Below are 15,796 nucleotides of genomic sequence, written 5' to 3'. Positions count from 1 at the left end.
TAGAGTGGTTTTTTTAAGTAGAGGTAATTGGGAGGAAGATAAATTGAGTTGCACTATTCTAGACTATGTTCTGTCATGATTTCATTCTGATAATTTTCTATTCAGAGAAGCACAAATGGTTCCTCAAATGGTAACTCCAAGTAAGTTGAACTACTGATAGTCTTCAACACATTAACATACCTTTATGTCAATTTAAGGAGTTTTATGTGTCTCTTTTTTTCATTAATACTCATCCCTTCTTTTATAATTCATTGATTTGGAATGACATTTCTTCCTTTACCCTAGAAACAATGCTTACTTATTTCCCGTATTTTAGAGAGAGATATGGTTGTATGACCATAATCCATCCTCCCCAAAGTTAAAAGAGGTAGGAAGTTATCTGTCATGATGTTTATTAAACATCAAGTAGGGATAGAATATTATGTATTATGAAGAATTCTAGGAAATGAGGTGTTTGGTGAATAAAGTATTCATATATATAAGTATGCAGTGAATCCAAGTCTTTTCATTGAAATTTAATTTAATTTAATTTAATTATCAAACCTAATTTTTAAATCAGTGTTTAAGTTACCTCACTGAGTGTTTGTTTGCCATATGTAATTCTTTTTAGTTGTCATTCGATGACATGTAGGTTAAAAATGAGTACATTAGGTATTTATTACTATCATCACCTGATTTAAAGATTATTTTCTGTCAAATACAACTATATACCCACCAAGAACAGTGCTTTGTATCATTGAACCAAGATTTCTCTTTCCTCACAATAATGAAATAGAGACTCAATTATTCAGGTTATCTAGGATATTCAGCTAGACAGTGGAAGAGATAAACATAGTGAAATGTTACTTGCTAATATCTTTTGAGTTTTTGTTATCCAGTTTTCTCCTCTTTAATTGCTCAAGGAAGGCTGTTTTGATGCCTGGTCCATTCAGACCAGGTAAGGCAAAGAAGATAACATATGGGAATAATAATATTTCCTCCACCCAACCCACTAGGACGGCAGTTAACCATCTTCAACACCCAGGCGCAAATAGCCATTGGCGGAAAAGACAAAGGACGTCTCTTCCAAGGCCAGCTCTCTGGGCTCTATTATGATGGTTTGAAAGTACTGAACATGGCGGCTGAGAACAACCCCAATATTAAAATCAACGGAAGTGTCCGGCTGGTGGGAGAAGTCCCGTCAATCTTGGGAACAACACAGACGACCTCCATGCCACCAGAAATGTCTACCACTGTCATGGAAACCACCACTACAATGGCTACTACTACAACCCGCAAAAATCGCTCTACAGCAAGCATTCAGGTAAGCCTTTCTCCAACTATTAATTGATTCTCCTTGTTTGTCTTTGAGACATTACCATAATGTCAATCTTGCTATATTGCTGAAGTGTCTGAATTACCATGTTTGTAGCAAGGATGCCTATAGATGCTTATACTAATAAGACCCAGTAGTCGAGAAAGACAAAGTCATTGCTAAAGAAGTTATAAAAGTTTTACATGCACTCATGGGTTATTATCCCTATCATAGTTACTGCTGAAATGCTAAAGCTATTATTCAAAATGAGCAATGGCTAATGGTTTCAGTATGAAATGCTCCCTCCTTTCATTTCATTTCTTTTCTTTTCAATCGCAAAAAGGGAAAAGGGGGAAAGGAAAATTTGTTAGCCTAGGAAAGACTATATCCTACTTCAGTTCTATTCACATCCTCTTGATGGCTTTGCTGAAACATGAACCATTCAGTGGAGGCCAATGGGTAGCATTAAATCAAGGACAATTGAAGCTAGAGGTTCAACTAATCCTTATAAAATATAGTCTTTGTTTTCATTATTAAGTGTTGATCAATCACTTATTTTTTATCCATTTTGTTTCCTTTATATTTGACCAAGATCCTAATTACATTAGAGATTGTGAAGGTTTGAGTTTAGCTATATCGGAAGTCCTTAGTTTTGTCGAAACACTTTTGTTTCTTCACTTAAAAGTAATTATACCCAAGCTAAAGCTTAATGCTTTGCTGACTCCCTTGGCATTTCATAAATCTAGTTAGTAGGGGATAGGAGGTTAATCGAGTTATTAGCCTTAAATGCTGTGGCATAAAAGAAGACATTCCAATTGCTTGTGTGAAAATTACCCCTAGCCTAGTTAGTGTTTATAGACGATTCAGTAGATCAGTACTTGTCCTTTCTGTTTCTTAGTTTTAAGACATTATCCAGGGGCTCAATTGAGTCTCTGACATCACCCTTTCATTGACTTCAGTGGGCACTGTAAACATAAAGTCAATAATCAATTAAGCCCCCTATGTGTTCTCATTCTTCTGAATTAAGTCTATGTGAGTTAAGTAGAGGTAAAAGCGTAGTCTTCCTTTTCCCTTTTCTTCAAGCAGAAATATCCAGACAGCTCCTTACAGGATTCCACAGGAACAATTTGAAACTGTATGCACTGATGATGTTATCAGGCCAATTTTATGTGTTTTAGAAAGGCTAACTAAGAAGCTGGTTAACATGGCAGTCATATAGTGGTGTGTGCTACTTCAAGTATACGTACGTACATGCTCAAAAAAGAAACAGCTTTTTCTCTACTGATATTAAAGCAATAACTCCTGACACTTCACTGTACTCACTGAAAAGAAGATAAAAGGCAATATATATTTCTATTATGACTCTCTATAGCTCAAGAGCAGATCTGTTTATGGTTGGTGAAAAGATAGTTCTGTCTGCACAGGTCCTGGCAGACTTGTTCTGTTTCTGTCGTAATACATTCTGGTAACTCTGTGGGAAGCAGAGGAACAAATTTGTTTTCTTCATAGGAGTGGCTGGTCCTACAGTCTTTTTCAAGACCAAATTTTTACTGACCTCAGGAGGATTTAATGAGATATAGGGACATAGGGATTAAGCCATGGTAATTATTGGTTTTGGGCTTGCCCTCTTGGCAGCAAATATACAAATAGTAGTAGATTGAGTGAGTATTTCCAAAAACTAAGGAAGCCAGAGCTTCCAAAGAAGAGTAGGGTATAAGGTACAAAAGTCTTGTAAGTGACTCTGACTCTGTGCATCATAGAACCTGTTGTTGTTTTGGAGGATGTGGACAGCTGGAGCATGCACTCCCTAATAGCTTCATATCTGGTATGTTTCTTTTCCTTTGAGTCCAGTGATAATTGGATTTCATCTACATGACTTTTCTTTTGCTTCTACAATGGCTGTAAAAATGACTTATAAATCTGTTGACATTCTTTGTTTTGAAGGGTGTGTAAGTACATACTCTCAGAGGAAAGACCAGGGGCTAGCAGAATTGGATTAAACTGGAATGAGGGATCAAAAAGCTCCGTATTCTTTGTAAAGATTAGCTAGAGGAAATAAAGTTATGCCAAGGATTTCAGACTTTTTTGTTCTTGCCAACTAGCCATAGGAACTTTGCCCTGACACTTGTTGTAATGAGCACTGGGTGTTACATGTAAGTGATGAATTACTAAATTACATTGTATTATTATTATTACTATGTATGTTAGCTAACTGGAATTTAAGTGAAAATTTGAACTACCAAAAAAATTAAAATAAATAAGACCTTTACCCTGAGTTACATAAAAATTCAATAGCCTGCCTTATCTCCAACCCTTTCTGATCTCAAGTACAGATTACGTCAAACCTGTGTTTGAACAGGGGACCCAAGATTTAGGACAGTTCCCAGACTTTGAAGATTTTGGGTGAGGAAGGTCAGTCTCAGAAGCTCTAATATGCCCTATGTGATCCAGTTAAGTTTCTTGGGTGAAATAGACTCATAAAATTTTGATCTGGGAGAAAAAAGAAGTGGGAAAGACTGGATTTCATGTTCACCAGGCCGATCATGTGCAAAATCTTACAGTCTTTTCTAGATGATATCTATTCTGGCTTCTTTTGCTTTGATAGCCTTGCTGGACCAGGGATTTCCTAAAATTAGACTCCTCCAGGAAAAACAAAATGAGCATTAAAACCTGGTGTAAAACCATCTGGTTTTACAAAAATCCATTGGTTCCTTTTTTTTTTTTTTTTAAGTTTATTGTGAGAGAGGAAAGAGAGCATACACACATGTGTGCATGAGTGGGAGGGGGCAGAGAGAGGGAGACTCTCAAGGAGGCTTCATGTTGTCAGTGCAGTGTCGGACATGAGGCTCGATCCCATGGACCATAAGCTCATGACTTGAGCTGAAATCAAGAGTCTTAACCGACTGAACCACTGAGGTGCCCCTTACTGGTTCCTTCTTTAAACATAAGCTAAGAAAATACCATTTGAGCCATTTGTTTCTGATCGACTTTGATTTGTGCTGATTTCATATCCAAGGAAAACTACAGTGTTTTCCGTGCTGCTCTTACCTGTGTGTGAACATAAACAAATAGCTTTTGGGTTGACATGGCCCTCCAATGCCCCAGCTTCCTGGAAGTAATCACTACTTTGATATATCTGATACTCCCCTTTGTCACAGAACTGCTTGTGGGTCATATGGACTGTTACACACAGCTATGGTTCTCAAGCATCAGGTCTTCACCCTATATTAAGGAGAGCATCTCTACATTAAAAAGAGGGGGAGGAGTTAAGATTGAGAAAGCAAGTGAGCACACTGAGAAAGTGAATGAGTGGCTAATAGTACTTAAGTAGAGATATAAGTGGTCAGCAAATATTTATTGAATACGTTGGAAAACAAAGTAAGCTTTATTACCTACCTATCATTTAGCAACTGTGGCAGGGCTTACAGACAGTTTTCTCTCCAGAATGATGTGCTTTGGACAGTTTTTCCTCAGTGGTAAGGCTACAGCAGTGATTAAATGCATGTGCTTGGAGTCAGGCTGCCTGGGTTTAAAACCTAGATCTTTTTCGTATTAATTTAGAGATTCTGAGCAAGTCGTATTGGAGAAGGATTCTCACACAGAGAGTTGGGACACCAAGGCTCTTCCTTCCAGGAAGCAAATTCATTCAGGCCAGCGCTGCTCAGTCGGGTTCATACCCAAAGAACTGAGTCCTGAACGCCATGTGGCATAGTTTTTTATATATTTTCTACTTCTTTGTCTCCCATACGTGGTAACACCCACAGACATGCAGTCTGATTAAGTGGTCTCATGTTACAAGGTCATGAGGGATGTTGTCACGTATGTGCATAGCCAGGTTACCTTGAGTTTTGTTGTTTTGGTTTTTTTCTTTCTTTAGAGAGGGGACCCTACCACAACATATGTTCTAGTTAACAATTGTTATGAAATAAACTTTCCTTTAACTTAGTGGCCTAAAATAACAGCTGTGTCATTGGATTTCACAATTATGAGGGTCAGAAATTTGGGCAGGGCTCAACAAGGCAATTCTGCTCTACATGGAACTTAGTTTGCTCAGTAGCTGCTCTGGTCTGGAGAGTCTGGCTCCACTCACACACCTTGTGCCTTGGTGGGTTAACCGGACTCAGCTGGATCCATGTCCCTCTCTATGTAGTTTCTAGGCCTTCTTTCATGGAGATTCAGGGCTCCTAAAGAAAGTTTTTCCAAGTTTCAGGGAAGGGAAACATTAACCTCACTTCTTGATGGGAGGACAGCAAGAATTTGTAACTAATATAAGTCTAACAAGTTGTAAAAGTAGAGGGAGGGAAGGGTATTCTGGAGTACTGTTTACACCATGGGATTGAGAGGGTTAACTGAATTAATATAAGTAAAATTCCTAAAACAGGTACATCTTGAAGAGTAAAATTAAATATGTTTTAACCTATTATTATACTCTGTTTCCAACATTTGGTTTGTCAGTCAGTACCCTCTCAGGCAGGATCCACCTAAGAAAATGGGGCTGCCTCCACTGGCACAGCATCTATAGTTCCCAGCTGGGGCTAGGAGGTTTTGGGGGGATAGGGATTGAAGGAGGGCTAGGGTAGAATTTGGAGGCTGGAATGAGTCCTGGCAAATGAAAAGTTTTTAAGATCTCACGAAAGGATTTCTCTGATAGCTCACTCCCCATCTTTAATTTTCTCTTCCATTTTAAACCAACATGCAGTTCTATGGGCCTCAAAGAATATGTTCAGTTACGAAATATATCCAAACATATTTTTAAGGTTACAAAGAAGAAGAGCCAGAAACATTCCCATCATGGAGTTTGACTGTAGCAATCAATATGAGGTCGTGACCTACAAGAGGTAGTAGTGTGGGGAGAGGAAAGGGATTGAACGGGATGGCCTGACTGGATCTCACAAACGAGGCAGGCATGGAACTGGCCCTTGTAGGATGGGCATAACTGAATACATGGTGGCAAGAAACAAATCCCAGGCTGGCTAAGTATCAGAAGCTAAGGTGTCAAAATCAGGGATGATAATTCCTGAGAGTGAGAGCCAACTGGAACAAAGAATGGATGGGGGAGATTTGTGAGAGGCGAGAGATCCAGATTCTGAGGTCATGGCCCCAAACACCCCCAAATGAGAGAGGACTACGGGGAGAGAATTGCACTGGGTCCCCTGTTGGTCTTACTACCAGGAGTGCCCCAGCAATTATGTAGGCATTTCTATTACTACCCACCTCTGTGTCGATGTTACTATCACAACACTGACAAGTCAGCTTCTAAAGTGGAAAAGTTCAACTCCGTCTGTGTTCAGATTCCTTGATACTCATTCAGGAGAGATGGCAAAAGTGTGAAATAAAAGTCTTTGGTAACTTGTGGTCACCAGGACCAAACTGTTCCTGTGAGGCAGGAAAGGGCAAAGAGGAAAATAGTTCCAAATAATATGTATTCTCTTACCTTAAGCCTACACACTGAGTTGTTATCAGTAAAGAAAGAACTCAGTGTGTTCTGTGCAAATCACCATTTGGAATCCTTTATAAGCTATTACCAGGATTCTGATCATGACCCACTTTTTCTGTGCTGGGCATTGGTAAAGTCACCTTGACATTGGCCAGTGCTGCCTGGAAGCAGAAAATTACCAGAAAATCACAATGGTCAGCCAAATTGGAGCTATCCTGATAAACAGTAGAAATGAAAGACTTGAGAGTTTTGTGAGATTTCATTCTTACCTCAAACTCATATTTGGCAGTTGAATATGAACCACTTTCAAAAATTCCAGAAGGAAGCCAGTTTTTTTTTAGGTTTTGTGACAGTACCTATATGGAAATTGCTCCCTGTGGTCTGCTTTTAGTTTTAGACAGGGGCTAGTATAAAACACACTTAAGCTTTGATACTGACTATTACAAAACAAAACAAAGAAAACACTTAGGATTAAAAACTTAATCTTTCAGGGACACCTGGGTGGCCCAGTTGGTTAAGCATCAGACTTCAGCTCAGGTCATGATCTCATGGTTTGTGGGTTTGAGCCCTGCTTCAGAGTCTGTGCTGACAGCTCAAAGCCTGGAGCCTCCTTCAGATTCTGTGTCTCCCTTTCTCTGACCCTCCCCTGTTTGTGCTTTATCTTGCTTTGTCTCTCACAAATAAATAATTTTTTTTAAAAACTTGATCCTTTTTGCTACATATTCCAGGTAGAGTTCTAATATGTTGGAGGGAAGTGGGTGTACTCTAGAGTCAGAATTTCTAGCTGGATTCCAAGTTCTTCCAGTTACTTAGCTGTGTATCTCTGGGCAGATTGATTGGCCTCCTTAAGCCTCAGTTTCATTATCTGTAAAATGGGCATAACAATAACAGTGCTTTTCCCATTGTTGTGAGTAATAAATATGACTGTGCATGAAAAGAACTTAGGCCATGACCTACCCATAAGTTTTCACTAATTCTTGGACTTAAGGAAACTACTTCAAACCAAGAGGCTTTCTTAGAACTCACAGATCCTCATAAGGCTTAGATGTCCTATATGATTGGTTATATTAAGCATGTTAACTTTAAAAATAAAACTCAGTAGGGGGGCCTGGGTGATTCAGTCAGTTGGGCATCCAACTTCGGCTCAGGTCATGATCTCACTGGTTGAAGGCCCGTGTTGGGCTCTGTGCTGACGCTTGGAGCCTGGAACCAGCTTCTGATTCTGTGTCTGCCTCTCTCTCTGTCCCTCTCCCGCTTGTATTGTCTGCCTGTCTGTCTCTCAAAAATTAATAAGCATTAAAAAATTCTTTAAAATATAAATTAAAAAATAAAACTCAGTTATTTTACCAACAAAAATGGGTTAATTTGGGACTAGCAGAGAATTGCAATTTGGGACAAACAAACTATAGGAAAATCATAGGCAAGTCTGGGGAACACAGGAGAGGACAGCTCTCTTACAGAGAAAAGAAGGGAGCTGAGAAGGGTGTCAGAACAGTCAGTGTGTGGAGTAAACTGGGAGTTCAAAGTTTAATGGCTTTTCATTGACTGAACTGTGCAGGTCTCTCATTGGCTGGGCTGTTGCCAGGGGAGGAGAAAGGCTTTCTTAACTCCTGCTGGGAGAGCAAAGTAGTAGCTAATATAGTATCAATTTTCAAAGTCCTTCTCTTCCTCTTGGGTCTGAAATTGACTGAGAGTGGAAGGGCTTGGCCTCCTGGCTCATTTTAAATGAAGTTTCCCTGTTTAATTTTCCCTAGCGCAGAAAGAAAAATTTTGTCTAGACCCATACAACTCCATAATCATTCGGGTTTCCTCTGAGTGTCCCAGTTTGAACCAGAGCCCTGAACTCATCAATTAGAACAGATTTCTGTGGACAAGTCTTTCATTTTCTGATGTAGGAATTGGCTTTGCTGAATGGTTATGACATACAAAGCATTCTATTAGGGTAAAGTGTATGAAATTGCCTTTTTATAGATTGAAATGGTCAAATATCAGGAGTTTTATATGATATAACAAAACACATGACTCACACATTTACAGAATATTGTTATCAATGGAATTTTGAGACTGACTAGAACTCCAAATTTTTCCAAAGTTCTTTGAGTAATCAAACTGACTTAGATTGGGATACAAGATAAATCTATTGACCTCATCCTAAGTACCATCCTTTAACAGGAGGTAGATCACGTGGTATCAAGAATGGTTGTGCTTCCCTAAGGAATTATGCCCTCGGGGCCCCTGCACCTTTTCCTTGCAGCCACCAGTTTGACAGAAGTGAGACAGGAGTCCACACAGTTTCCAAGCCCTCGCTTTTACCACTAGACAACAGAGCCTCCCGGGGAGTTTATTTTTAGGATCAGGGCTTGGAATATTGATTAACAGCCTTACATAATGTGCGGCTCCAGGGCTCCTTCCTTTCCTGCCAAGCCTCATAACTGGGGAAGGCACTGAAGATCTGTCAGTCTAATTAGACTTAAGCTGCCAGCAAGAAATATCTTCTGTCTCCTCCTTACTTACCCTCATGCAGGTACTTTCTTTTCCCCTCTCAAAGAATAATTTGGGGGAAAGGAAATTGGACTCTAATTTTCTCATTAGCTGGTGAGACTACAGTGATAATTTCAGGAATTGCATCATTTTCATGGAAAAAAAAAAGAGAGAGAGAGAGAGAGGGAGCTTGCTGGGTTCACCTACCTGTTAAAGACGTCTATGTTGTTAGTAAAAATAGGCCAGGGAAGAGAATACAGTGTCATTTCTTTTGGTCCCCTCTTTAATTCTTTAATGTTAGTGGATGGGATCAGCACTTCCCAAAGCTATGGTTAGTCCCTAAAAGGGTCCTCTGAGAAGGTCCTCATCACAGACAGGCAGGAAACCTGCAAATTGTGAGAAGTTGTAGAGATGCCCTTCTAAGTAGGTTGTAATATTTATAGGATAGAATGTTCACCAGACCCGCTGATAAAGTGCTGGATCTTATTTTGAACAGCTGGAAGAGAAGTGGGGTCAGCTCTTGACTACTCACTGTGGAGGTTCCCCAATGTTTCTAAAGCTCCCTGTGGTTTTAGCAATCACACGACATACAATGTGGCCAAGTCTAAAGCCAGAATCCTAACTGTGTGATGTGTAGAGTTCCTCCTTGCTCTCTGGGCTTCTTTTATGCCACACTGCTTCAGGCACATAGGTCTTCTGAATCTTCCTTGAACATAGAACCCAGGTAAAGAAGAGACAAGAAGGGTTGTATAGTTGCAGAATTGGATCTTGTCTGTATTTAAAATGTTGATATTTGGCTTATCATGGGATTTTTTTTTACACTGATATTGACGCTAAAATATTGGAATAAAATACTATGTGTCTTTAATAAGTGATTTGGAGTGGCACCCCCTTAAATGTGACACCTTAGATGGGTACCTCATTAGTGCCAGCCCGGCTTGAACATATCAAGCACATCTGTGTCTTTTCACTGCCCATCTTCTCTGCCTGAAGCAGCTTCTCCCAGCTATTTGCATGACTAATTCCCTTACTTCATCCAACTTTCTGCCCATATGGTGCCTTAACAGAGAGGACCATCCTTGACCATCCACTATAAAATAACACTTTCTACCACTTTGTACTTTGTTCTCTGCCATAGCAGTTATTTCTGCCTGACATTGTGTCACATATTTATTTGTTTATTGTCTCTACTTCATGGTATGTGAATTCCTGGATGGCAGGATCTTTGTCTCAGACGCTATTATAGCTCTGCAGCATAGGTTAAACTTTCAGTCGGTATTGGTCAAAACAGACAAATCTATGAGCACCTTCTCAGAAAATGCACACACCTCTTAATACTTATAGGCCGGATCTCACTGCCAAGCACCTTGCCCTTTACAGGCCCCCCCCGCCCCGATGAGTCTCACCAGTGGCAGTGGTCTTTAGCAGTGGTTTTGCCACTCTTGAATTTTTGCCTAAATAATAAAGAGTCCCCGAGAGGTCCCCTTGTATCTGGTGCACATATTATTCACTTCTGGTCTTAAAGTCTCTTTCCTTAAGATTTATTTGATGTCATGATAACAAGGCTGCTTCTAATGCTTAGAGTTTTCAGAACACTTTTGGAAATATATTACCCACTTTCCCTCTCCAACTTCTCATTATTTTTCCAAATTACTTTAATTCTTAATTCTCCTAAAACCTACATTTAAATATAGGCAAATAATAATTACTCTTAGTGACCCACTACTTCCATTCATTGGTATGGAGAGAAAATTTACCTGAGGTTCATTTACCTGGTTGTATGTGTGTAGGTAGGTTGGTAGGAATCTTCCACCTGTTTTTATTAGCTCTTTTGGTTTTGTCTTATGGCTGAGTATGTTTTATGAAACCACTTATCCCTGGTCATGTCCCCATGATACAGATGGCTCCATAGTTACCTGTCTTCCTAGTCTTTTGTAAAAACATTGATAGAAGGTACTATGAGAAGCCACTACACTGAGAGCAAGAACATTATGCAGCTCATCACTCTACACTGAGGGCCTGGCATGGCACGTACCACAAAGAGGGGCTCAGTAATGTTTGTTGAAGGAAAGAAAAATGTGTTAAATTAATGAGTGCTTATCTGTAGAGGGAAGAGGCAGAAAAGACAGCCAATGCGATTCATGTTCAAGGTAGACAAAGACAGCTGTGAGGAAGCCGACTGGTAGGAAGGGAAGAGTGCATTGAAGCAAGCCGTAGGAGGCTTCACTTATGGATAAAGAAGGTGGTTAAAACCATGACTCTAGGGAGACCTTCACTTACCAGCTGTGGGGTTTTGACTGTGTTGCTTTATGAAGATTAGTTTCATCATTTGAAATATGAAGTTGGTAAGACCAACTTCATGGGTAGGTTAAGATAATGTAAGTCAAGGGCTTAAGTTGGTGTGACACTAAAAAGTGGCTGTTTTTGTTTTCATTGAGATTCTAATCTAGGTATTCTTGGCATATACATTTTCTGTTTTCTTCTGTTACTAATTAAACATTTGGCCTGTGACATGGCAACTAGCACACTTAGGTCTCCACTCTGCCCTCATCTAACAAGCATTAAGGTAGATTCACATTTTTATCTGATGTCTTCAGCAGTATCTAATACGATGCCTTGCACATACAGTAAAAGTCAGTGGCCGGATAAATGAACTGGAGAGAAAGGAGGGGAGAGAACAAGCAGAAATACCCTGTAATTGTGTTGCTGTAAGAACTACCTGCCCATCTCAAGGAGTGGATGGCTAAGGTTGAGAGAAATTAATAGAATATCTTTGATATAGTTAAAATCAGGACACAAATAATGATGCTTTTTATTTCCTCCTCCTTTGCTGAAAGTTTTCAGAAGGAATTCCACAATGGTCACCCCTATGTAGAAGATAAACTACTTAATGTCTCTTGAGTCATCAGAAAGAATCAATGATTCTTGTGTAAACTGAGGTCCAATAATTTGTTCTATTTTTTTCTTGAAATACGTCCCTTTATTTCTATTTATACATGGCAAGAAAATGACTTCAAATAGCAATCATTGCTAGCCAGCTTTCAAGATGGATATTTCCATTCTGTCTTTGACAAGGCAGTAGGAGGGGTGGGATGTGCTTTCATACCTTTCTGGTGCATGTTTGAATGATTGTAAAAATTAGAAACACACTGAAGCTGTTATGACAGCCCTGCCTTTTGAAACCATCTAATTAATGCCTTGGGTTGTCTAGAGCGTTAGTTCTGTTAGCTAAATGGAGAATGCGAGGTTCTCCTTGGTTTCTTCATCATGCAGGGATGAGATGCCTGGGGAAATGCATGCACACCATATCTGTGGTGGCTAGCAGTCACTGAGAGAATTACTTGATGGAAATTTGATTGACTTGTGTATATAATGCAGCCTCTTCAGTTTCTCATCCCATCTGTGTGTGTGTGTGTGTGTGTGTGTGTGTGTGAGAGAGAGAGAGAGAGAGAGAGAGAGAGAGAGAGAGAAAGAAAGTGGGTGGTGCCTGGGTAGCTCAGTCAGTTAAGCATTTGAATCTTGATTTTGGCCCAGGTCATGATCTCACATTTTGTGAGTTCAAGCCCTGCATTGAGCTGTCAGGGCAGAACCTGCTTGGGATTTTCTCTATCTCCTCCCATGTCTTTCTGCCCCTCCTCTGCATTCTCTCTCTCTCAAAATAAATACTTTAAAAAAAAGAAAAGAAATGGAGGGAGAGAGAGGATGCTCATGTGTTTGCATGTATTGGCTAGAATAATGCTTCATAAACTGTTTTGTGTACACAAATCATCTGAGTGACCTTTTTTTTTTTTTTTTGAGAGACAGAGAAAAACAGCATGAGCAGGGGAGGGTCAGACAGAGAGGGAGACACAGAATCTGAAACAGGCTCCAGGCGCTGAGCTAGCTCTCAGCACAGAGTCTGATGCCAGGCTCAAACCCAGGAACGTGAGATCATGATCTGAGCGAAGCTGGACGCTCAACTGACTGAACCACCCAGGCACCCCTGGGTGGTGACCTTAAAGCACGGATTGTGACTCCGTTCTGGGCTGGGGCCTGAGATGATGCATTTGTCGTAGCTCCCACATGCTGTCCTGTTGCAGTATATGGACCTCACTTTGTGGAGCAGGGATCTGGTGGATATGTACAGTTCCTTGCTGTTTAGCTGTCTCTCCCAGACAGTCTCCCCACACTTCACTCAGGGATCTTCAAAACGGGAACCGCTAACCCAAAGCATTATGTAAGTGAGGGAATGGACACCCAATTGAGGATTAATGAAGAAAAACATCCCATCAGACATTCCTGCTCCTGATTCCACAGTCCCCTCCTCTTGTCTCTTACTCTGCTACATGCCCCCAAGGCAGATGGAGGGGAAAGTGGGTAGAATTTAACATGTCATAATATTTATCCCCCTTTCTGGGAGGTGACCCTGATGAAAGCAGAAGGATGTGAATGATTTTAATCCGCAGTAACAATGGGGAAGCGGTCCTGACCATCTTGAGCAGTATAAATATATAAAATGACAGATTTTTCTCCTTTGCCTCTCCACTTTCTCCTTCCTGATACTGAGAGAGACGCATATTCATGCACCCACAACTCACACTGTAATGCACAATGAAATTTCACCCAGACTTTATCTCGGAGCTGCTGTTCTGATGATTAATGCCCCACTGGCTGGGAAGCTATTCCTCTGAAGAAAGACAAGGAGAAAGGAAGAAACATGAAATATATCTCTGAGGCCATTTCTCATTATTATTATTATCATTATTAGTTCCTTACTGCCCTATCTATTCTGCTTGGCAAGGGGGAGGGGATGACATTTCAGAGCAGATTTCATGTAGGAGAAATCAGCAAGGACAAGGTTGAAACAGACACTTAACACTAAAGAGGACTGACCTGAATGGGGTTTTGTTGTTGTTGCTGTTTATTTTTGGTATTGTTTGTATTATTATTTTTGTTGTTTTATTTTAAAGCCAAATATAATAGATGCCTTCGTCTGTATCTTCTGTATTTCCCCTCCTCCCCAAGCATTTATTTTTTGCTTGTATTCTTCTGTCTTCATTGGGTCTCTGTCTACAAGAATCAATATAATATAACATATGCAAAGTTATTCCTGACCACTTATGGACAGAATAATTTCATTGCTCCGTAACTCCCATAATATAATTGCCTCCATATCCTAGTTGATTTCAAGTTTTTGAAAGGATTATTTTTCTAAAAAATAATTCTCTCTATGTAGGTATTGTGTTTCTGATTCTCTCCTGTTTCTCATTCAAAGAAAAGGTGATTGCTAAGTAATTTCAGCCCTGCTATTTAAGAGGCCTACAGAACAGTGGTCCTTGTTGAAAAGATGGGACCATAGTAAAAGCATTATTGCCACACATGCGTCTACTGATAAAGTGGAAAATTCATTAACCTAGACAGAAAGTACAATAATCTGATTTAGAAAACGCTGTATTTCCAAGTTCACTTAAGGAGAATATTGAATTTGTAGCTGCAATGCCACATGTAACTTCAATTTTAGTCGGATTTTGTATTCAATTAACAAATGTTTGAGTAAATTAAGTACTTAGTATGGGCTAGGTACTATTCTAGGCGTTTGGGCTGCAGAACTACCAAACAGGCAAAATCCCTCTTTTCTCACTGGGCAAATATTCTATTACACAAACATTGGACACCTGAAGAGTCCAGGCTTTGGAGAAACAAAGAATGAATATATTTTTGCCTTCACCCACAATCTGGTAAGGCTCTTAAATACTAGCTCATTTTTAGTTCAGTTTTTCTACAGAAACTTAGCACGCTGATCTTCTATTACAGGTATAGACGCAGGAGAAAGCAGCCACCTGTATCTATACAGGTCCGTTCTAAGAATAAGGTTGTAATACCCAAGATTTCTTTATCATCCCCAAAAACCAGAAACCAGAAACCGCCAGGGAGACCGAGTCACGCATGTAAAAGCAAAGGGCTTTATTACGGGCTTAGGCTCACCAGGGCCTAAACTCGGGCTCACAGACTTTCCTGGCGAGGTGGATCCATGCTGAGAGCCCCGAACAAAGGCGGGACAGGGCTTTTATGGGTTTGGGAAGGGGGAGTTACAGGAAATTGTGACACAGGTACAGTGATCCAATTATTATTTGACAGGTTTAGAGTGTTAAGCAATTAACTGATTACCTATAGCTTCTATTTCTAGGCCTGCCCTTAGGAATGTTAAGGGTATTACAAGGGTGGTCCCTCTTGCCTTGGGCAATGTGTGCCCTTCTATTGTCTCAAACCTGGGTCCTTACAAGGTCTTTGATGTCTACTCAAAACAGACAAGTTTCAAGTTTAGACAGTGTTACTCCAGGGATCTCCAGCCCTGCTCCAGCCACACCCCGGAAGCTGGCTGGTCTAGCACGGCAGAAGCCTGAGGAATCATCGGTCCAGTAAAATAAACTGTCCTGCCTCTTTGCCATTGGACTGGCAAATGTTGCTCCAGAAAGCTGGGGAAACAGCAAAAGTTCCTGACAGGATGTTCTGTTGGTATTAATTGCCTCTGATCTGGGCATGGGATTTCAACAGGGCAAAAGGTATGAGGAGCCTACTTCTTTACCACCAGACTCTAATGGGGG

At 40.2% G+C, this 15,796-nt stretch overlaps 1 protein-coding gene across 10 annotated transcripts in view; it reads left to right on the top strand.

Annotated features, from left to right (window-relative positions):
* NRXN3 (neurexin 3) overlaps positions 1-15,796 on the top strand; it is a 1,559,665-nt gene that overhangs the window by 1,407,333 nt on the left and 136,536 nt on the right. For all 10 annotated transcript variants that reach the window (XM_029950481.1, XM_029950474.1, XM_029950480.1 and 7 more), the window contains one exon: positions 996-1,303. In XM_029950481.1, coding sequence (XP_029806341.1) covers positions 996-1,303 — 308 coding nt within the window. The remainder of the gene's footprint in view (positions 1-995; positions 1,304-15,796) is intronic.

The sequence above is a fragment of the Suricata suricatta genome, chromosome 9 (assembly GCF_006229205.1).
Source record: "Suricata suricatta isolate VVHF042 chromosome 9, meerkat_22Aug2017_6uvM2_HiC, whole genome shotgun sequence".
NCBI lineage: Eukaryota > Metazoa > Chordata > Mammalia > Carnivora > Herpestidae > Suricata > Suricata suricatta.
Note: the sequence above shows the minus strand (reverse complement) of the source record. Positions and strands in the feature narration are given on the sequence as shown.